Source organism: Schistocerca cancellata, chromosome 2 (assembly GCF_023864275.1).
Source record: "Schistocerca cancellata isolate TAMUIC-IGC-003103 chromosome 2, iqSchCanc2.1, whole genome shotgun sequence".
In the NCBI taxonomy this organism is placed as follows: domain Eukaryota; kingdom Metazoa; phylum Arthropoda; class Insecta; order Orthoptera; family Acrididae; genus Schistocerca; species Schistocerca cancellata.
Genome location: NC_064627.1, coordinates 494,663,894 through 494,686,344, shown reverse-complemented (window position 1 = coordinate 494,686,344; position 22,451 = coordinate 494,663,894). Strand labels below are relative to the sequence as shown.

General features: G+C 41.6%; 1 protein-coding gene across 1 annotated transcript; it reads left to right on the top strand.

The window, feature by feature from the left end:
- Positions 1 to 14,350: 14,350 nt before the first annotated feature.
- On the top strand, positions 14,351 to 20,495 carry LOC126162024 (uncharacterized). The gene is made up of 2 exons (XM_049918250.1): positions 14,351 to 14,477; positions 20,205 to 20,495. The coding sequence occupies exons 1-2, from the start codon at positions 14,430 to 14,432 to the stop codon at positions 20,478 to 20,480; spliced, it is 324 nt and encodes a 107-aa protein (XP_049774207.1). The 5' UTR covers positions 14,351 to 14,429; the 3' UTR covers positions 20,481 to 20,495.
- The last annotated feature ends 1,956 nt before the right edge of the window (positions 20,496 to 22,451 follow it).

Sequence of the window (22,451 nt, the reverse complement as noted above, 5' to 3'; positions counted from 1 at the left end):
TTTTACTGTGATATTAGGTTTTAAATATTTATCGTAAAGGACAAAGAAAGAAAACAGAGAAAGTGCGGTTATATCAGTGACGGGAGCTGTAATGAAATCGGCGTAACAGTCGCTCTGCCGTTACTAAGATGATACGGGACCGTGAGAAGAAAATGAAAAAACGCCTTTCTTGGATGTGTAATAAAAGGATTCTTCAAAAATGACATCGGACTTCGTAATCTAAACTTAAAGTGGTGGCATAATTTTGCATTTATCTTACGATGTACATTTAAGGCTGTTACGATGGCACCACCGTATTAAGACGTTCGACTTGATTCAAACTCTTCGACAGATTGCTGAAAAAACATTTAGAAATTAGATGACAAGTATTGTTTAGCAGTAATAATTAATTGCAATATATATCTCACCCAGACTGTAATTGCCATAAGATATACAATGAAAAATCAGACCACCTTCTGCCTAATGTGATTTTAAGACGAGTCCCAGGAGAAGAAAGACAGCAGTAGTCGCTGCGGCGCCGGCATTTGTTCTGAACTGAAAAGTGAACATAGAGTGCTTTAAACTAAACATATATATTTACTCACGTTATCTGTAGAGTTGGGAACTGTTGATGTTATTCTACAATGTTGTATTACAGGATATCGATCAGAAACAAAAGTGGCTTCGGACATTCACCAAGGAAGTGTGATGGAACCAGTGTCATTCAAGATATATGTAATGACACTGGCAGACAAGGCTTTTAGCTCTCTCTGGATTTTTGTAGACGTTTCAGCTGTATAGAAGGGGAGATCATATGGTAGAAAGTTGTTACGAAATCGAGGAAGAAATGACAATGATCAGCACCTGATGCAAAGACTGCAGCTGGCACTGAAGATTCTTTACAACTGTAACGAAATGCGAGTCAAAAGACGGAAAGATCCGACACCGCTTGGCTGTACGGTGGGTGCCCAGATTTGAGATGGAAGTACCATCTAAATCTGTCTGTGAAAAAGGCAGCCATTCGTTATTAATCCGAGAGGTTGTCGGCATATGGTTTGCACAAAGGAACATTCCTGCCGCTAATTGTAAATTTTCCATCACTTGAATCCTTAAAAATGAACGTGTGTATACTTCGTAACTCAAAATTAATTGGCTAACTGGCAAGACACTTGAAAGATATGTATTGTACGCAATAGATGTGGATACAAATATGGAATAAAATTGTATGCATTGTATTGTATGTGAAACGGGGACCTAGAAACGACGGAGAGGCTCCGTCCCCGCCGCAGTTGCAGTGATCCACAACCCCACAACGACTACCGCAGTTCACTTCACACCTCCGCCGCCCCACACCGAATCCAGGCTTAATGTTCGGCCCCTGGTGGTGTCCCCCCCCCCCCCCCCCCCCCGTCAAGGGAACGTTTTACACCAGACAAGTGTAACCCCTATGTTTGCGTGGTAATGGTGGTGTACGCATACTTGGAGAACTTGTTTGTGCAGCAATCGCCGACATAGTGTAGCTGAGGCGGAATAAAAATGGCACAGAATGAACCTCATCTGAGTATAATATCACTATTTGTTTTCACAAGAGCACTGTGGAGTTCATTTTGACACAGGATTGTAGCGGTTCAAAATGGCTCTGAGCACTATGGGACTTATGAATCTGAGGTCATCAGTCCCCTAGGACTGAGACCTCCTTAACCCTAACTAACCTAAGGAGATCACACACATCCATGCCCGAGTCAGGATTCGAACCTGCGACCGTAGCGGTCGCGCGGTTCCAGACTGAAGCACCTAGAACCGCTCGGCCACATCGGCCGGCGATTGTAGCGGATGTTCTCGTTAACACACAACGTATAGTGGAAGGGCCGTGGATCAGTTCGTCACATCTCCCTCTGGTTGGCGCTCACATCGTGAATGTGACGCAACTGGTGTGTGCAGCAACAGCAGTGGGTGGGAGGTAAACCGTCCTCCAGTTTTTCCAGGCTTGGCGAGGAGCGGGGTGTCAATGACGCTATATGAGACCTCACCTACCCCAATGATGATGTGGCCCGCCTTTTCCATAGAATCAATTCCACTGTAACGTGTGTGTGTGGCGAGGAAGTAACAGCCAGTGGTACTTCTCAAAGATCAGTATGTTGTTAATGGGGCTGATCATCTATTGTCAGCTTGACTGTATCATGACAGCGTGTTGCTCCCTTGAGCTCAACAGCGACAGTCTTGGTGTAGCTTCGACAGTTGGTCCTCGCTATCAAGTAGTTTCATTTGAAAATGGGTATGATGATTGGTACCGAACGAAACGACTGATAGCGTCTAGGTATTCTTACAGGGAGAATTTAAATCTGGTACTAGATAATGGTTATGTAGTACAGTAGTGCGCTGTGAATAAAATCATCCAAAGAACAAAAAAGTGATTTTACGCTGCAGTAAATTTGACCCTTTATGTGATGGATTCATGAAGGAAAAGATTTCATTGTCTATGATATTGTAGCAAGATGACCAGTAATTAGGGTACTCGTGGTGCATGAAGTTTCTTTGCTTAGATTAACAGATTTGTTGCCCTTGCAGCAGGTCTGTGTTGCGGTTTGCACCTGGGACTTCCTGCTGAGTCTCCGAACTGACTGGTCTGCCGTTCATGTTTGCTTTACCAGTGAGAGTGCTCTGGCGACCTTGGCCGTAGCGGTCTCTAGCTGGGGTGGCTGCTACTCGCTCTCTTGCCCTGGCGCATCTCGCCATGGAACGCGTCGCCACTCCTCACATGCTACTCTTCTCTATCTTCAGCACCGACACTATACTATTACAATATAAAACAGAACCTACAATTATAGCTCCGTAATTATGACGTTACAGATTTACATATGGAGTGACTCTATCGGTCTAAAAATGGATTCAAATGTCCATACGTATAATGATAATCGCAACAAATAGACAAAGTTTCTTCCCCACTCCAATTATTGTGTGATCTTTACAGAAGTTCTCTGTTTAATCTTTATGACTAATTGTGCCTTTGCTACTCTTAATATTGTATAACGAATATACTTCAAAATTAGGGTTTCTCATGACAACTAATTTATTTTATCTCTTGTACCTCATGGACAGTTTTTGTTGCAGATGTGGGAGGTTAGTGGGAGATGTTAGAAGTTTCGTATTAGTCCATGTCTTCCACTCATGCTATTTCTTAAGCGTAACAGTATTAATTATTTGCTTGCTGATTGCATCCATTTAGTCATTTAGACTGTGCAAATAAACTGATGGATATAATTATTAGTAATTATAAGCTTTAAGATTATTATATACAGACTGATGTGCTTGCTCCCGATGGTAGCATCCTTTAGTGTCTAGCCGTTATTACTGTTCATTTTTTCTACAATATCTTCTTTGCAGGAGCTTCATGTGCTTCAAAGTTTATCTGTCAACAAAAATCTAACAACACAGAAAACAATAGCTTGCAACATGTTATGCACATCAGGTCATTACACCTTTCAACATTGCATGTAAAGACGAGCTGAGACTTTCAGTATTGTACACTGTAATCTACATGCAGTATATTCCTTTATGTAGGTGTAACCATTAGCTTAGTTTCTTCTCCCCGTTACTTCGAAAATTCAGCATGCTCAAAATCTATGAGTGTCTTAGCTATGTTTCATTACTATTTTATCATCTGTGTTGATTCCTCTCTCATTACCCTTCCATTAAACAGCAAAACAGAAAAGGAGCACATGCATCCACTTTAGAGAGCAACTACGTATCTCTGTCCTTACGTGACAACGAATCAAAATGCATCACGATTCCCCAACAGCGCCAAACACAGCTCTGGACTCCTTTTATAGACATTCTTACACTATATTACTAACGCTACATTTAAACAGCATTGTAGAAGAACAGGTTCCCAGGAACAGAAGAATGAAAAACATACACAATAAATCTTAGCCATGTACACAACAAACTTTAATTCTGTTACTTGGTGTGTATAGCACCAGAAGTAAACTCTCGTAACTGGTAGTACTTATCCTAATGATTTGTGTACTAAATCTAATCCTAAACAAAACACTCCAAGCTGTTCTCCCTTCTCCGCCAATAATTCTGTGTCTTTGATGTACCCCTTTCACTGACTACTACCCTTTACATACTGCTGCTCACGTCGTTCATAAACTGTGTATGTTGCCACATTTGTGGTCCATAGCATTGGGCGCAATGTCTCCTTCACCCTATTCCTTCCTTCTCGTCGCATTCTATACGCCACACTCCAGCCATCTCCTGCATTCATTCAGCTCTCTTTCTTCGGACCAACTAAGGTCCAATGATATTTCTTTGACAGCTTGCCAGGGCCCAACCAAATAACTGTAGTAGTGAAGGGTTTGTGTAGATGCATATTTTTCTTCTCTAGCTAGTTATTTGATTGGACTGCATAATAGAAACCTATCTGTCTTACCTGTCTAACCTCGTGTTGTGCGTTTGTGATCCGTCTTCCTAACATCATGAGCATTTTTTCAAGTTGCGCGTTTTGACACCCAGCAGATAGCTTCACATCAGAAGTCCTCAGAGAGTAAAAAACTACATCCAAGGCTGAGCTCTTATTTTGCAGCATGCCAAATTCCTCAAGAAAAGTGCTATATTATTATCTGTTTTAAGCACTGTTGCGAACATGACACAGAGCCAGTTTCCTGCTGATAAAACTTCCTTTCCTCAGCACTGCTCGGCCGCTAGGCTGGAGCCGAGTCATAAAAAAACAAAAGCACTGCCCCCCCCCCCCGCGCCTTATTGGGTTAGGCAACTTTTACGGAGACAACACCCGCCTGCTGGCTGCTAGGGCCCACCCAGTCATTACGCCGGACACTGATCTGCCTGTCCCAGATACAGCGTGCACCCTGTTTCCAAGCACTCTTAGAATTCAAAGAAAAGGTCTTTACCATGTTAAAGGTAGCTGAGATATGACGTTATCTGGAGGTCAGTACGTACTGTCATTACAGTTCAGTTTGCTTTTATAAGCGATTACTCTAATATCCTGGCTCCTCATTAGCCTCTTAGTAGAGCGTAATTCTCATACTAAATGAAAAGGGATTTGGTGGCTCACCCGATGAAAATGAGATGAAATGATATTAGAACACAAACATACTCGAATAAAAAAATCTCCGATCCGGCTAGTAATCGAATATGGAGTTCCGAAATATATAAATATTGACTCTCACCGCTTATTTTTCTTTTCATCCAGTTCTTCGCCGTTTTTCTTCTGCAACTTTGTGCTGACAGCGTATGACAACTCCTGTCTTCCTTCGATAAAAACTGCACTCTTTTTTTTAATACATAAAGCGGCCAGCGCCTCATCAAATACACCCAGCTACCATGCGTGCCTGCAACAGTTTGACCACGAGTTGTGGACTCTTCAACCTTAACGCAATATAATACGACACTAGGGCATCTGACGTTCAGAGGAATGGACATTAATCATTCCAAGGTTATAAGGCGTCGATTCCATTGACACACACGTTAAATAAATATAGCTTTCATGTTCCGAAACAAGAGCATAACAGTTCCCCCTTCCCTTTCCCCCTGCATTTAGACAAACATATGACCTAATTGCTAGAAACTAAAAGAAAGGAAAAAAGTATGGTTAAAGGGACAGGCTAAACATATGAAATAATTTCACTTACATCTACCGGTACATTCATTTTATTTTTCACAGGGCGAAATGAGTAGATGCCTCGTAGTGGCCACAAAAATATTGTGCGATGCACTCAAGGAAACATACCAAAATCAGAGGACTGGGATAAGATAACACTTGTGTCGACTAAGGAAGCTTTCGAACTGTATTGATGCGCTGAATGGTAAGGGTGTCAGAACTGAAAGATTAGCGAATAGTGATTGAAGATTTGTCAATTACAAATAAAATGTCATGTTGCGATGCTGATGGATTATGCACTCTGATCTGGACTGGTTGTGATGAAAGGAATAGTGCCGGAGGAAAACTGCACGCGTCTGAAATTAAATATTGCGTAAAACTTGCAAGCCTTGATAATCCATTTCGATAGAGACAAAATGATCATTTCACTGTTATTTTTGGGCAGATGAGCGCTTTGTACGTCATTTACCTAATGATATCACTCTCAGAAGAGATCTAGATAATGTGGGAAAACAATTAGCTACAGATAAAGCAGACATCAGTTCTATAGTATCGGTTTTTGTTGTTTACAATCAAAATTTTTATGTGAACAGTGCTGCATTTTGATTTATCGGAGGTCCGTGAATTTTCTGTAGCTTTCCGCTATTTTTACTCTTGTACTTGATAATGTAATGTGCAGAACTACATCAGCTGTGAAAGATACAAAAAAGAATGCTACCTATATCAATTATTTTTTCTCGTTCATTTGCTCTCATTCACGTAATTCCTTTCCTTATTTTTCAAATGACACATGCAATACACTATATACCTGAGATCTTTATTTCCTTTGCCCCTTGATACAGTGCATCTGCAGTATGCTGGGAGCTTGTAATTATATAAAATTGAATATTTCGATGCTTCTCGCACAAATTTATTGTTTCAAACCTACAGGTTGTGTTCAAAACAAATATATGCACATCAAAAAAAGTTTTGCATCACGCCTGTTGCCAGAATTCCTGAAGATAGAAGTTGACTGTGGATATTGTATCTCAGACACAGTCCCTTTGACTGTTCAGAGATGTCACTAAAGCCGCCCGAAGGTGTAAACATCCATGCACGACCAGCGCCTATTAGACGGAGGGTGTCCGACAGCCGATCAGTTCCTGTGATCCAAACAGTAAGGAGGTACACGGCTCGTGTTGTTTGTAGTTCAACCATGCCTAGACGGTCAACACCGCAGTTCGATCGCGTCCGCATTGTTACTTTTTGCCAGGAAGGGCTCTCAACAAAGGAACTGTCCAGGCGTCTCGGACTGAACCAAACCGATGTTTTCGGACATGGAGGACATACAGAGAGACAGGATCTGTCGATGACATGCCTTGCTCAGGCCGCCCAAGGGCTACTACTGCAGTGGACGACCACTACCTAAGGATTACAGCTCCGAGGAACCCCGACAGCAACGCCACCATGTTGAATAATGCTTTTCGTGTAGCCACAGGACGTCGTATTACATCTGTGCGCAATAGGCTGCACGATGCGTAACTCCACTCCCGATGTCCACGGCGAGGTCTTTCTTTGCAACCACGACACCATGCAGCGCGGTACAGATGGTCCCAACAACATGCCGAGTGGACCGCACAGGCTTGGCATCACATTCTATTCACCGATAAGTGTCGCATATGCCTTCAACCAGACAATCCTCGGAGACGTGTTTGGAGGTAACCCGGTCAAGCTGAACGCTTTAGACACACTGTCCAGCGAGTGCAGCAAGGTGGAGGTTTCCTGCTGTTTTGGGGTGGCATTATGTAGGGCCGACCTACGCCGCTGGTTGTCATGGAAGGCGCCGTAACGGCTGTACGATACGTGAATGCCATCCTCCGTCCGATAGTGCAACCATATCGGCAGCATATTGGCGAGGCATTCGTCTTCATGGACGACAATTCACGCCCCTATCGTGCACATCATCTAAATGACTTCCTTCAAGATAACGACATCGCTCAGCTAGAGTGGCCAGCATGTTCTCCAGACATGAACCCTATCGAACATACCTGGGATAGATTGAAAAGGGCTTTTTTTGGACGACGTGACGCACCAGCCACTCTGAGGGATCTGTGCCGAATCGCCGTTGAGGAGTGCCTCGAGGAACTTGTGGATAGTATGCCACGACGAATACAGACATGCATCAATGCAAGAGGACGTGCTGCTGGGTACAGCAATCTGGACTACCACGTCTGAAGGTCTCGCTATATGATGGTTCAACATGCAATGTGTGGTTTTCATGGGCAATAAAAAGGGCGGAAACGATGTTTATGTTGATTTCTATTCCAATTTTCTGTACAGGTTCCGGAACTCTCGGAACCAAGGTGATGCAAAACTTTTTTTTGATGTGTGTAATATTTCAACTTAGTAGTAGACATACATTTAATTCATTTCATTCAAACCGTATGGCCAAACAGAATTATATGTGAAATTTCTGCAGCTTATCGCTTCTGCCATTCAACAGCAAAATACAGAATGTTGGGAAATTCCCGCTACAAACTTTTTGAATTTTGTAGAGGGGAGTGAGTACGTAATTTTCTGAACAGGACCCCATGTCCAGAAACGTACCGTTTCCGTTCTACGGCGGTTTCAGTTGAGATGTGTAATGCGTCCACATCTGCTTAAGGAAAGTGGAAAGAGAGTTCCTAATACTGGTATGCAATACAGTAAACAGGACGACTTCTAGTACCTCAGATGGTCAGCTGATATCGCTTAATGTATGCCTTGCTGTAGGACTTCTGTAGAGACAGAGAAAGATCTCCTGGCACAAGTTCTGGCCGCTGCACTAGAAACTGAAGACACACCAGGTGGGATGGAGACTGTATACCAGTAGATGTTTCTTAGGTACAATCTCTATCATAACGTTCGTGGCCGCCACATCGAGCCGTTGCCGTAATGCATAAGTACTGTTCAGTGTATATAGGATGCTAGACTCCTTTTTGTTTTGGAATAATATAAATGTAATATTTAAGTGTTAATATAAACAAATTCGCAAAGTGATGAATGGATGTTTTCTCATGTTTCGTATTGTTATCTAAAAGTTTACTACGCCTCGCCTAATTCGATTCCTCAAGTGGAAGTGGATGAATTAAACAGCTGAACTGAAACCATCGTGAAGGATCCTATACAAAATATTATGTACTCACCCCCCTCTACGAGTCGTAGAAGTTTCTAATGGGAATTTCTGAACACCTATTATAAATGTGACATAACGTCTTAGGAGACAGGAGCAGTAATTCTCAGGTAAGATAAGTCATATTTATTTAGTAACGCTAGTTTACAGAAACAATTCGAAAACTAAAACAGTTTTCACATATACAGGGTCTCTCTCTCCTCAGTGTCTTCAGGCGAATTTCCTCTGGTGCTTCGCCAGACGTATGCAATTTCGTTTCTGCGATGTGTAACTGGAGTCAGTCGGAACAGTCAATACTCTTGACATCTTTCTTGCAACGCCAGGTGTTAACGGAGAGGGTCAATTTATATCCGGTTACGAACAAAATCATTTTAAAGCGTAATTTTACGTGCCAACACGATAAAGCAGTTGCATATTACTCTATTGCGATATTCATTTTATCCGTATCAATCCACTTTCCTACAGTGGAATTTTAAATACCCATTGTTTGTAACGGGAAACGAAGCGACGCTTCCCACCAACAGTGCGCGTCACGTGAAAAAAGTGGTGAGTAGTATTTGTTTGGCCTGACTTCAGCCACACATTGCACAAACTAAATTGCAAATACGTGGAGAAACATCAGAGAAAATGCGGCCACGGTTCTTGGGAGAGACACCTTGTATGTACTGCTTACTTCTATAGCAGTTCACTATAGCCCCGTCCCAAACGAAGAATCGTTGACATCGGTAGATACATTGCGAATTGCTTCATAATATCTTCAAGCCCATTTGGTTGCATCAGGATCATCTTGAAAACATTGTAAAGGCTGAGTGAGAAGTTGATGTACGGACGAATAATCACTACGAAAGAACAAGAGAGATGAAAGTGAAATTGTGGATGCAAGGGTAGGAGGATGGCATGGTGGTGATGCAAGAATATCATTAATAGCTTCAAGACACTTTCCTTTAAACTGGCACTCTTGAACTTCTATCATTGACTCGAGATCTGGCAGCATACATACTAAAAACTGAAACGTCCCCTTTGAACAATTATACATGACTGTGCTTAAACTGACACACAATATTTTTAGCGCAACGCAATCTGACTTTCAAAAATCCCTACAAAAGAATGGCCCTGACTAACATTAACCTATACGTTTCACAAATCACTTACCTCACCAAAAATCTTCGTTACTCGAACTACTGCAATACAGCGAGCGCAAATACTGCCAGCTAAATAAAAGATTCAAACTACGGAAGGCACTAACTACTGATAGGCATAGTTAGCAAATGAAAGATTTTAATAGAGAACAAACAATGTATTTACCTCAATAGTGTTCAAAAGTCATAATGTATATAGCAGTTCATGATATCCAGTATTTCAAATTTCTAAACTCCGCCATCTCTCTCCTCACATCCACCACTGCTGGCGGCTCACCTCCAACTGCGCAACGCTACGCGCTGTTCACATCCATCTGCCGCTGCCCAACACTACAATGGCAGACAACAATGCAAACTAGCCACAGACTGCACACAGCACAGCCAGTGATTTTCACACAGAGCGCTACGTAACGTTGCCAATAAGAAAACATAAACAGTCTACTTACAAAACATTTTCAGCGCCTCGCCCTTCGTATTGTAGCTCTGTATAGTCGTAACGAGATTTGCTTTCTTTGCTTCTACATATTCTGCAAATAAGTTTTCAACTGCAACGTACCGTACGACACGGTTCTCTGCGTCTTTAGATATAGTGCGTACTGCACTCGCCACTCCATGATTACGAGGATTCGCAAGTGGGATGATTGGGAGAAGAGGCAGTGACAGTGGAAGTTGCGAGTTCTGTTCGGTAACATTTACTCCATGTCACTATCGCAGATATTTGCATACATCATCCCAGTACATCAGGTATGTTTCTTGAAAATTCCTTAAATGCCCTGATAAATGAAAGAGTGAACAGCATAGCTGCTGTCAGATAATACAGCTTCTTTCTTTAGGTTAGAGCGCCACTTAGTCGCCACCGTAGCTGAGTGGTCAGTGCGCCAACTTGTCATGCCGAGAGGGCCCGGGTTCGATTCCCGGCTGGCTTGGAGATTTTCTCCGCTCAGGAACTGGGTGTTTGTGTCGTCTACATCATCGTTTCATCCTCATCGACGCGCAAGTCACCGAAATGACGACACTTCAAAAGACTTGAACCAGGCGATCAGGCCCTCGCCACATTACATTTTATTCATTTCAATGCTCCTTAGGGCAGGTTTCAAATGACGTACAAACACAGCCCTCAACTTCTTCAAACTTTCCTTCCATTCAGCCACTAAAAATAAAATTAATTTCTGAAAATTAAAACAGGACATGCTAATTACCCTTGTATAACGAAATACATGTAATTTTTATTGAGTAATGTAAACTCCAAAGATCCCTAGGATTTCATATCTTTCTTTCACCTATTTTTAAAATACACTTTAAGACACAAAAGAACCTCGCAACGTAAAGGAATTATCGGAATGGAACGGAAATCGGTAGATGTGATGTACATGGACAGACAAACCAACGATTAAAATTTTAGAGAAGTTGGATGATTTATTCAAAAGAAAGAGCTTCACAAATTGCACAAGTCAATAATGCATTAGTCCACCTCTTGCCCTTATGAAATCAGTTGTTCAGTTTAGTACTGATTAACTGAGGCGCATTAGATCCTCGAAATCCCGAGCAGGTTGGAAGGAATTCTCGCCATGTGCGGGCGGGCACTGTAATGTCGATGTATCGCTGTGCTATAAGGGTGCTGAGGATGACAACTGTTGTGTACATAGTTCCGCGTAGTCAGCACGTACACAACTTTCCCACTAGAGAGGTGCCCCGCTAAGCACAACATCGCAGGCGCAGCGCTCGTTCGTCTCCGCATTACGAGATGGTGCTGCCATAGAGACGGACCAAATTCTGCTTCCGCTGATCCGTGTATTAATATGTAACGCAGCAAATGAGATTGCTGCTAATGTAGAACCTTTTCTCATCATGGATCACACTCGCGCAGTGATACATGAATGCATGAGGTATTATAATGAGTGTACAGACCTCCGATTAGTCAGTCTGCATTTGTCTGTACCAGTCTGTACGAGTTCTACATTTGTCTGTACCAGTCTATAGTCAAGTTTCAGTCTGCGCCTAATAAGATTACCATATTCCTGTACATAGCCATGAAGATAAATGTATAGACACTTTTGTCAAGTATCAGAGATATATGTGAGAATAAGATTAACGTACCCATACCAGAGGAACTTCAGATTGTCAATTGTAAATAGCATCCAGAACCAAGTTAAGTAATTTTTATGCTTGTTATTATTTTAATAAATGTGTGTGAAAATTAATCAAGTTCTGTTTAAAGTTGGTCACTGTCAATCTGCTACTCTAAGTGTGCAAGTGGCATTTCTATCGTCTGACCTAATGGCAGAAGATAAACACGCCACGATAAGACCATGAGACATATTGCTGACACTCGCCTACTTCGTTAGAGCGACAAGTCAAATAATCTAATGGTGTGTGTACTGAAGGTCTTACAGTACGCACACAACAACAACGAAAGAAGTTCCTGCTATGAAATGAAATGGCACCAGACTTTCTCTTGGTTGTTGGGCCGCATGGCGGGCGATAGCCAGGTTGCGAATCCAACACTGCCTGGCCGTCTCCAGACAATCCTTCGTTGAACATCGGGGCTCAATTCGAACACCAATAAAGAGAATTAAACCCCATTCAATGAGATTCGAGGTCGAAAACGTGACTGTAGACGCCTTGGCAGTCGTAGGATGACAACCTGCATATCGCCCGCCATACGGCTCGACAACCAGGAGTGATGGTCCAGGGTACCATTTCATTTCGTTGCCGGAACCCTTTGTTAATCATCCCTAGCTTTCTTCTAGCACAATGGTACGTCGATGATGCTCTACGCCCGGTTTTGTTGCCCTTTATGGCAAGTCATCCTGGGCTTAGATTTCAGCGAGACAATTCCCGGGATACACACGGCGAGAGTTTCTACCGCTTGTCTTCGTGTTTACCAAACTCTACCTTGATCATCAAGGTCGCCGGATCTCTTCCCAGTTGAGAACGTTTGGAGCATTATGGACAGGGTCCTCCAACTAGCTCGGGAATTTGGTGATCTAACGTACCAATTGGACAATGTGGCACACTATCCCTCAGGAGGACATCCAACAAATCTATCAATCAATGCCAAGCCGAATAAATGTTTTCATAATAGCCAGAGGTGGACTAACTTATTATTGACTTGCTCAATTTATGAAGCTCCTTCTCTCGAATAAATCACCAAATGTTTTTGTAATTGTATTCATTTGTTTGTCTCTACATTTACCAGTTTCCGTCGCGTTGGATGATTTCTTCGTGATGGGTATTTTTTTCCCCTTCTTCTTCTACTTATAGTATATTCAGGAGCTGAATGAACCTTCGTACCTTCTTTCACAGAAGAAAAAAGAATTACTGGTAACGTTGAAAGTCCGTTGATGGCAAAGTCATGTGAAGAGGAATCGGGAACTGGAAGGTCGCGGGATCGATTACAGCTTAACCCACAGAAATTTTTCAGTTTGCCTTTAACCACACGTTCACCACTCAGTGATGTGAAGAGTCACCAGAATTTCTCGTTACATTGTGTTCCCTTTCCCCGGTAGGATTGCTGGAACAGATAAGGGACATGCAAGTCGCCGAAGCGGTGTCCAGTTGAAAGACGTGTACCAGGTGGCCGAGCCATACGAGATATTTATTTTTGTTCTTCTTAGAAAAATAGAACAAACTGGAATTTGGGAAGGAAATAGGCCGTGTATTTTTAGAGATTCAGGCATTGATCTTAAGCCATTTAGAGAACCAACGAAAAATCTTTAACATGGATGGCCTCACGGGGTCTTGTACCGCAGTTCTTCCGAGTCTTAGCACTCTTCTGCATAGCACTCAGGGCCTCCTACCGCTGACTACAGTAAACTGGAATATTTTGAAGGAAGATCACACGTACTTACCGAATTATCAATGGAAAAAGATTGCTGAAGACTTGAATCAATATTTTAAGAGCCTATTATATAGAACCAATTTGTAATCACATTACGAAGACTACAATTTGAGTAAAAACAGATGTATATTACAACACTATATCTTTTGCTGACGATGCTTATTGATTAATAAAACTGAACCAACTTACTTGCCATTTCAATTCTTTCGAAATCTCATTCCATGATTTTTTTCCATAACGTCCTTTCGTGAATAATTAGTACGCATGTACTCGTACAGTTCGGAAATTTTTCAGTTTCTATCACGAATTTAATATTAAAACTTGCTTACTCTCCATCGTTAAAATCCACTGGGTGCCTTTGGACTGAGAAACTGCAAGCAGCGCTGGCAAAAGGCGAAGTGAACAAATTCGTTCTGTCTAGAAGCTTCGCTCAAGACTTTTGTTATTTCGCCAGGCATGCTAGGTGAAAAGTTTCCTTTTTGAGACACACGTCGTGTCGTGAGAAATAAACACCATTTATATTTTTGGCAGAAAATCTCCAGCTGAGTAATCAGAAATACAAAGACCGCTGTTTGCAGGTGACGCACGTAGGACACCTGCGAAAATTCAGAGCATGTGCCGCTATAGATGACGTCTGTCCTTCAGATACCCCGCCATTATTAGCCTAAGGCAGTTGCGTCGAGTCGTCGATTGAACATAATGACTTCCAAACTGGTGATTGTCATCGCTCTGGCCGTAGTGGCTCAGGTACGTCTACTTGGCATCAATAAGATAATATTTTTACAAATTTTCATTAACTGCAATTTGTGGGGTAAGGTACTGGATAAATTTCGCTTATGCATAATACAAGCATTTCACAAAAGAAAGGAATTAAAAGAGTGTGCAACCATCACAATTTCACATTATCAGACATCAACTTAAGCAACTGAGAATAAAAACACATTCAGTAGATTAATTCAGTAGTTAGAGAATAATTGTGATATTCATAAATAACATAACCGAAGCAAAAAGATCTGCACTTCCCTTTAACGACTATTGATTTGACACAGAAAATAGTGAAGTATGCAACTATAAAACTGCTTGAGAATCTACCCATTGAAGATAAAAAGCCTGACATACAGCAGACTTTTCTCAAATGTACATGAAAACCGTTTCTTCTTACTTCTCCTTCTATACAGAAATATATTCTTCGATAGAAATAAGTAGTCAACTAAAAACCTGCAATGGTGATGTAGCCATATGGTGTATGGAATGTGATGCTAACTAACTAACCAACTAATCATCTAACTTATTTGCAGACGTTTACCTCGCTGATCATGATTAATGGTATCCATTAGAATCTTTCATTACTGTCTTCATTTTAGGATTATAACGTCTCTTCAAGCTGGTTGACCATAATTATATCTAAACTCCTGAACGTCCGCATTTCACTTCCCCTAAAGATAAAAATTCGAGGTATTTGGGTAAACTGCACATTTATATATTAGGGAACTAACTTATACTGTAATTTTACAATTAGTTCGTTTTCCTCAAGAATTTCAGCAGTTTAAAATTGTAACAGTAACATTACTTTCGTTCATTGTATTTATCTTTCTGTGATTTGATTGTAAAGAAACTATATATCTACTTCTAGCAGTTGTAATCTGACGTATCTTTCTCTGGTTTCAGGAGCAACCAAAAATTTAGTCACTTTTTCATGCAGCTTAAATATTTGGAAATAGTGACAGATAGACAGTTCCTTGCGTTCCGAACTCCTCTTTTGGTTGCTGTTTTTCTTTTGTTAATGAAACTAGCTATTTGATCTGTTGTGGCGTAGCAAAACAGCCACGCCACTATGAGGTAGCCGAAAGGCACGCGTACACACACGCCGGCTGGCGTGAATTCTGGAACAGGATACCTAATTAATGCTATAAGAAAAGTATGCAGCTCCTTGAATACTTAACTTTAATTCATCCTTGTGGTACATCGCTATTGACGATACAAATGAGTATCTCCAGATACGGTTAATTACAATCACTGTAAGGCTAATGGCGCCTTGCTAGGTCGTAGTCATGGACTTAGCTGAAGGCTATTCTAACTGTCTCTCGGCAAATGAGAGTAAGGCTTCGTCAGTGTAGTCGCTAGCAATGTCGTCGTACAACTGGGGCGAGTGCTAGTCCGTCTTTCTAGACCTGCCATGTGGTGGCGCTAGGTCTGCAAGTGCTGACAGTGGCGACACGCGGGTCCGACACGTACTAATGGACCGCGGCCGATTTAAGCTACCACCTAGCAAGTGTGGTGTCTGGCGGTGACACCACATGATCCAGATGTCTCTTCAAGTTCTAGAAGTTTTCAGTTATCTTACTGCATTGCTTAAATTACCTTCTCGTTTGTTCCAAAAATTTCGTATTGTAGTAGTTTCGTGTTTCGGATTTACCAGTAATAATACCATTACATTGAGCTTGCAGTTCTTTATACTTTACCTTTCTTGACAAAAACTATTCTGTTTTCAACCATCTTGATGCCTCTTTAATGCCCACTGTGCAACGCCTATCTGTCTACTTTTCTCCTTGTGTGTGCACTGTGCATTTGTCGCATTTTCCAAGGTTAATGATCTGCTCTTCGAAATCATTCTTAATTTTTTTGTGCTTCTACAAGTTACACTTCTTTCTGTATTGAAATTCCCATTTAACTGCGTCTCACTTTTCCTCGGTCACATATAATGTCTACGTAAATCTCCTGATATTTTATAAGGCTGTGATTCAAATTTGTGACGAAATAGGTAATAGAAGAAAAATGAAAAAACGCTTCAATTTAGAGAAATGTGAAAAATGCTGCTGCTACGAAGGCTTACATCTTAAGTTACTCTGTCTGGAGTGTTATTTCTCATTTGCTGCCTTGCCACGATTTTTTGTGACATTGCGTGCTCAATGGAAACAGACAAGACGCTGAAGCAGCGTTTCTAAACTGTTTTCGATATTGCCCCATAAAAAACAAAAATTCAATGAAATGATATCATTTTGACTAATTTTCTCCAAATATCTCAGACCTACTTAGTCCTTTACGCTACTTCTTATTATCAGTGTTGTCCGTCCCCGTTAGCTGAGTGGTCAGCGCGACACAATGTCAAATCCTAAGGGCCCAGGTTCGATTCCCGGCTGGGTAGGAGATTTTCTCCGCTCAGGGACTGGGTGTTGTATTGTCCTCCTCATCATCATTTCATCCCCATCGACGCGCAAGTCGCCAAAGTGGCGTCAAATCGAAAGACTTGCACCCGAGGAACGGTCTACCTGACGGGAGGTCCTAGTCACACGACATTAACATTTACATTATCAGTGCTGGCTGCTTGAAGAGACGGAATTACAATATGTGTTCAGGGGTATAAAATTAGCGCGCATATTAAAAAATTGTAGTACATGAGTGAAATTTTTAATTTGTAGATGAAAGCACATGGTCTGACAAAAAAAATAAATAACCTGTTGTAGCAGCCCTACAGTTGCTTTCTTCATGCTCGTTTCATTGCTTTATTGGTTTACCATTGGCGCAGCACCTAATCTCTTTTCGCTTCTCGACACTTCTATGCACTGCTGTACTTTGTACATATAAAATCCGTGTTTTTTACTTGCACCTTCTGAACGCTCTTATTGCTGCTATGTCATTACCATACATTTAATTGTTACAAATCATATCAGTATCGAAACGTTTTCGAGATATCCTCAATATTTGAAGCATCATGTATTCGTAGGACACATGTTGTAATACAAAACCCATCAAATATAATTTTCAGTTAAAACGACGAAATCTAATATGGCCTCTCCTTACACTCCGATACGACTACTAAAGTCGATAGAAATCCCAAACGGTCGAAAAAGTGCATGTATGTCACCGTAATGTAACGGAGATGTATCACCGCGGTCAACCTAACGTCTGTCACAAGAGGAAAGGTGTATCGATTAACTTCAAGAGAGACTGACATCTAGCAAATATATAAAAACACTAAGTATGTATTCTTTGAACTAAAATATGAGAAATGGCATCAGCAGTAAGGCTAGGCAGATAAAATACTCCCCCAATTTCTCCGGTACCGAAATTTCCATCCCCAAACATTTTCCTCAAGGTATTCGGTTTTCAAAAAACTCTCCCAAATAAACCATTTGTCCCCAAAATTGCGAAAAAAACACCCAATCTGGAGTCCCTGCGCTGAAGTGATAATGAAAGACAAATTACATATGGTATTGACACTTATAAAAGCTTGCTGGTTGTTGGAATGAAAACAGCCTGTTCTGCGACGTTATAAATCAGTTAGTCTGATGCTACTACTTTTTAGTTGTCTAAGTTTATATGTCGTTTACTTATATCAAAACGGGCTGTGTAAAATGAGGAGAAGAAGAAACTCGAGGACTCACTTGATACCGGTTTTGGAAACACCCTAAGCAGGCTTTTGCTCGGTAATCGGCATCTGCCTTAAAGAGTCTGCCATCTCAGAATTTTCGATGTTTCTGTGCTGATCCCCCTTGAGTCAAATTTGGCAGTAACTCGTGCCGCTCTTTTTTGTACACGCGGAATATCCCCTGTTGGTGCTATTTCGAACTGGTCGCACGCACCTAAGCAGTGCTCTAAAAGGAGATGCGCGAGGGATTTGCAAGCAGTCTGGTTCCGCAGTGTCCTGTCAATAAACTGAAGGCCGCCACCGGTCTCACCAACGACTGAACCTATGGGATCACTCCATTACATATCCCTGCAAACTGTTACACCCAGGTATTTGTATGAGCTGACTGATTGTTATTGTGACTGACAGATTTTGTAGTCATAAGACATTGCGTTCTATCGTTTTGTGAAGCGCATTTCCGAACACATGAAATAAGTTGCCAGTCTTCAGACTACTTTGAAATCTTATGGAGATAGTTGTGCGCCTCTCTTTCAGATAGTATTTCGTTGTAGTTAACAGCATCATCTGCTAAAATTCTGAAGTTACCGGTAACGTCATTTAACAGGTAATGAACATACAACTCGAAGACCATGGATCCCAGCTCACTTCACTGGGGTACGCTTGCAGCTACTTTTACCTCTGTCGATGTCTCTTCATCCAAGATATCATGTTGCGAACTATGTACCATTCCTCAATACAAACACAAATTTTGTTCGGTCACCCATATAACGGTCTTTTTGTTGATAACCCATGGTGTCGTACCGAGTCATACACCAAGAAATACTGCATACATCTGATTGTCTTGATCTATGGCTTTAGGATTACGTGTGAGAAAATTGCAAGTTGTGTTTCTCATGAACAATGTTTCTGAATCCGTGCTGGTTCACATTGAGGCAACCCGACAGGGTAGACGAGAGAGCCAAAGCGCTGCTTCCTGGACTCAGCTAGACGCGCCGGCCCCGGATCGAATGCGCCTGGCGGATTAACGACGTGGACCGGTGTGCCGGCCAGCTTGGATGTGGTTTTTAGGCGGTTTTCCACATCCCGCTGGGTGAATACCGGGCTGGTGTCCACGTTTCGCCTCAGTTACACGCGATACACAGACATTTGAAACACGTCCGCACACTAGACGCAGACAGTTGGGGTACACTGATTCCGTCCTGGGAGGTACGGGGTGGCAGCAGGAAGGAAATCCGACCATCCCTAAAACTCACATTGCCAAATCCGTTGTAACCACGCCGACACAGCGATCGCTGTGGGACTATGGCGTACGCAAAAGAAAGAAAGAAACAAAGCTGGTTGACATTAAGGCGGTCATCAATATGCCTCATTACGTTTGAGTTCACAATACGTTCTATGATTTGACAACACAGGGACGTCAATGCTGCTGAACAGTAGTTTAATAAATGAATTCTGCTACCCGCCTTGCAGACGGGTATTACGTGCACTCCATTTCAGTCAATGGACACAGTTTTTCGTATAGGATATCTATGGTATGTTATGATTAAGCAGGGAGTTGACTCATAAAACGCTGAAAATTCTGTACGTCATTATGCTGTGATCATTTGCACAATCCTCTACCGTTTTTCTCAGCAATTTTATAATATTAAAACTCTTCAGTGCTAACGTTTTGTTGCGAGTTCAATTTTTTTTTGCCAGTTGGTGTCTTACGTCACGAAAGACACTGTTTAGAAACAAAAAATGGCATAGCTCTTAATTGATGGCAAAATCTGACTCGTTAGGTCATATTCGTCTTCAAATTTCCTCAGACATTCCCATTCCTTGGAGCTTTTTCAGTAATCCGAAGAGGGCTCAAAAAGTCTAAGAACGAAGAAATTTGAAGACGAATACCATGTGGCCTGACGACACAGATTTTAGCACCAGACGTCGGCCCCGAAAACCTGCAGTCTTATATCTCTTATACTCCTAGGACTAATAACCTCATATTTATTCCTAAAAGAACATTTTTTTGAGATTTGTTAGGTTGAGACTCAGTTTCTCATGCTCATACAAAAGTGAACGGAGATGCGATAATGATGACAAGCTACTCCCTTTTTCTATTCAAGATATCGGCGACACCCTTGTTTTTTAACGTGATCCAAGATGCCGTCGAGCACATGAAAGACGAAGCCCAAGAAATTGCCAACAGCATCAACCAGGGCATGCAAAATGCAAAAGACCAAGCCCAAGAGATTGCCAACAACATCAACCAGGGCATACAAGATGCAATTAATCAGGTCAGCAACAGCAGCAGCGAAGCCGCAGCCAACGCCACCGCTTCTGCTGACGACAGCAGCTCTGCAGTGAGTAGCCACTTCTCGTGTCTGCCTCTTAGCACATAAGAAAATATTCCACACGTTGCTTACATACAGTATATATTCTTTATAAGCGAATTTTGCGCATTGTAATTAGCTGGTCTATTCGGTCTATTTACCAAAGTATTTATGGCCACTAATGCCACAATAACGAGTTTTCTGTAACGAAATGACTAATAACCACAGGCTCCACGGTAGCTGTTAGTTCTTTGGCTGAGAGATAGCTTTCCAGCTGTAGAACGATATTTATTCCACATCTACTTAAACCCTCTGCAAACCGATGTTAATGCTTGACAAAGTATACTTAGCATTGTACCATATACCCAGGGTTTCTTCCCATTCCAGCCGCGTATGGAGTACGAGAAGCACGACTGCTTAACGGCCTCTGTGCATACTACAATCAATCTAACCATGTCTTCGTGGTCCCTTTGGCAGTAGTGCCTAGCGGTTTCATCTCTAGGTTTTTCGGTTCATATTGGACCTTGCAATTTCGTAAAAGGAATTTTGCGAGATAATCGACAATTCAGGTGTTCCAATAATTTAGTGACGCGCTCCCGTAATTCAAACAAACCTGTAGCTATTTTATATTTGAATGGTGTACGGTTAAACAAACATCAATTCTGGTTTGATCTATTACTACAAGCAATACATTTGTAAAAATTGTCACACGAATGAACAAACAAATTAATAATTTTAATAATTAATCTTACTTAATTATTTTTTTATACATCCCGACTTGTTATTTTTTAATATTAGGTATTTAATTTATCGATCATTGTCAAGTCGGTCAGGTGTCTCTTTCATCTAATGAGGAATTCTGAACAAAATACTTGTAACACGAAATCAGCATTAGGTGTTGGTAAACGAGACCGACAGAAGACACAGGATAAGACTGGTGATAGGTTTGGACACCATAAAGTTTTACTAAAACTAACATGTAAGGTCAAATGCCGTATGCGGAATTTTTCTGACGCACAGCACATTGTTGTCAGTTAGTGAAACGTCGGAGCAATTGTCTTATGCCGGTAGATCCTATCTATTGATGGATGCGCGTTTCGTTATGATGTGACTGAGGTGTAACTAACATGCAAACACACGTCAAGAACCCAAATTGCCTTTCGAAACAAATAACGTAGAATTATCGAGACAGCTCGACATTTTCAGTATACGTAGCATTGATTAATTGGTGTTCACACCATTTGCACTCAACAGAGATAATCAGGAGAGAAGTATATGGCCCTTTTGGAGTATTTTGGTACATATGAGAACAGTTTCAGTAGCCTCGTGATATCATGCTATCGTATAAATACCATTGTACTAGTATAGTAATACCAGTGTTGACACCGTACCTGAATGCAAAATGCGATTGGTTGATTGCTCCTGTACAAATACTGTGTTTCACTGCCTCACTTCGGCTAGGCTTGTCGTCATTATGCTACAGTGGTAGTTGTGCCTGGTAGAATTATATCATGAACCTACTGAGACTGTTTTGGTAAGTGCCAAAGTATTCCACAATATCCCAGGCACTGTTACACGTCAAAAGAACACAAGCGGTAGTGAAAATGATAGAATGTTAACGTGCAGATGAGATGTTGATTTACGTATTCCAAAAAATATCAACATCTATTACTGTATACATGTTGTGGCTGTATGCATGGAAGAGGTAGGGTCTCCACACTGTGTAGCGTTCCTGTGTCTACATTAGCATACATCCGGGGGACATCACTTCCTCTGCTTCCAGCAATCTTGTCTGTCAGGACAGGGAGGAAACCACGTGGACGGCAAATCACGAACCAGAGCTCGTATAGCTCTACTGAGCGGTTTGGTTGCAAATGCGCCTTTCAAGAACAGTGCACTTGAATTAAAACAGTGTAAGACAGAATGTGGTCTTTTGTCCCCTCTGTTCAATCTATACATCTAAGAAGCAGTGGAGGAAATTAAAGAAAGGACCTACAGAGGGATTAAAATTTAGGGTGCAAGGATATCGATGATAAGATT

What these genes read in the sequence shown, in the direction of transcription:
- LOC126162024 (XM_049918250.1), top strand. Translation starts at nt 14,430, where the DNA reads ATGACTTCCAAACTGGTGATTGTCATCGCTCTGGCCGTAGTGGCTCAG. An exon ending in CTCTGGCCGTAGTGGCTCAG is followed by an intron (nt 14,478 to 20,204) that starts GTACGTCTACTT and finishes TTTCTATTCAAG; the next exon opens with ATATCGGCGACACCCTTGTT.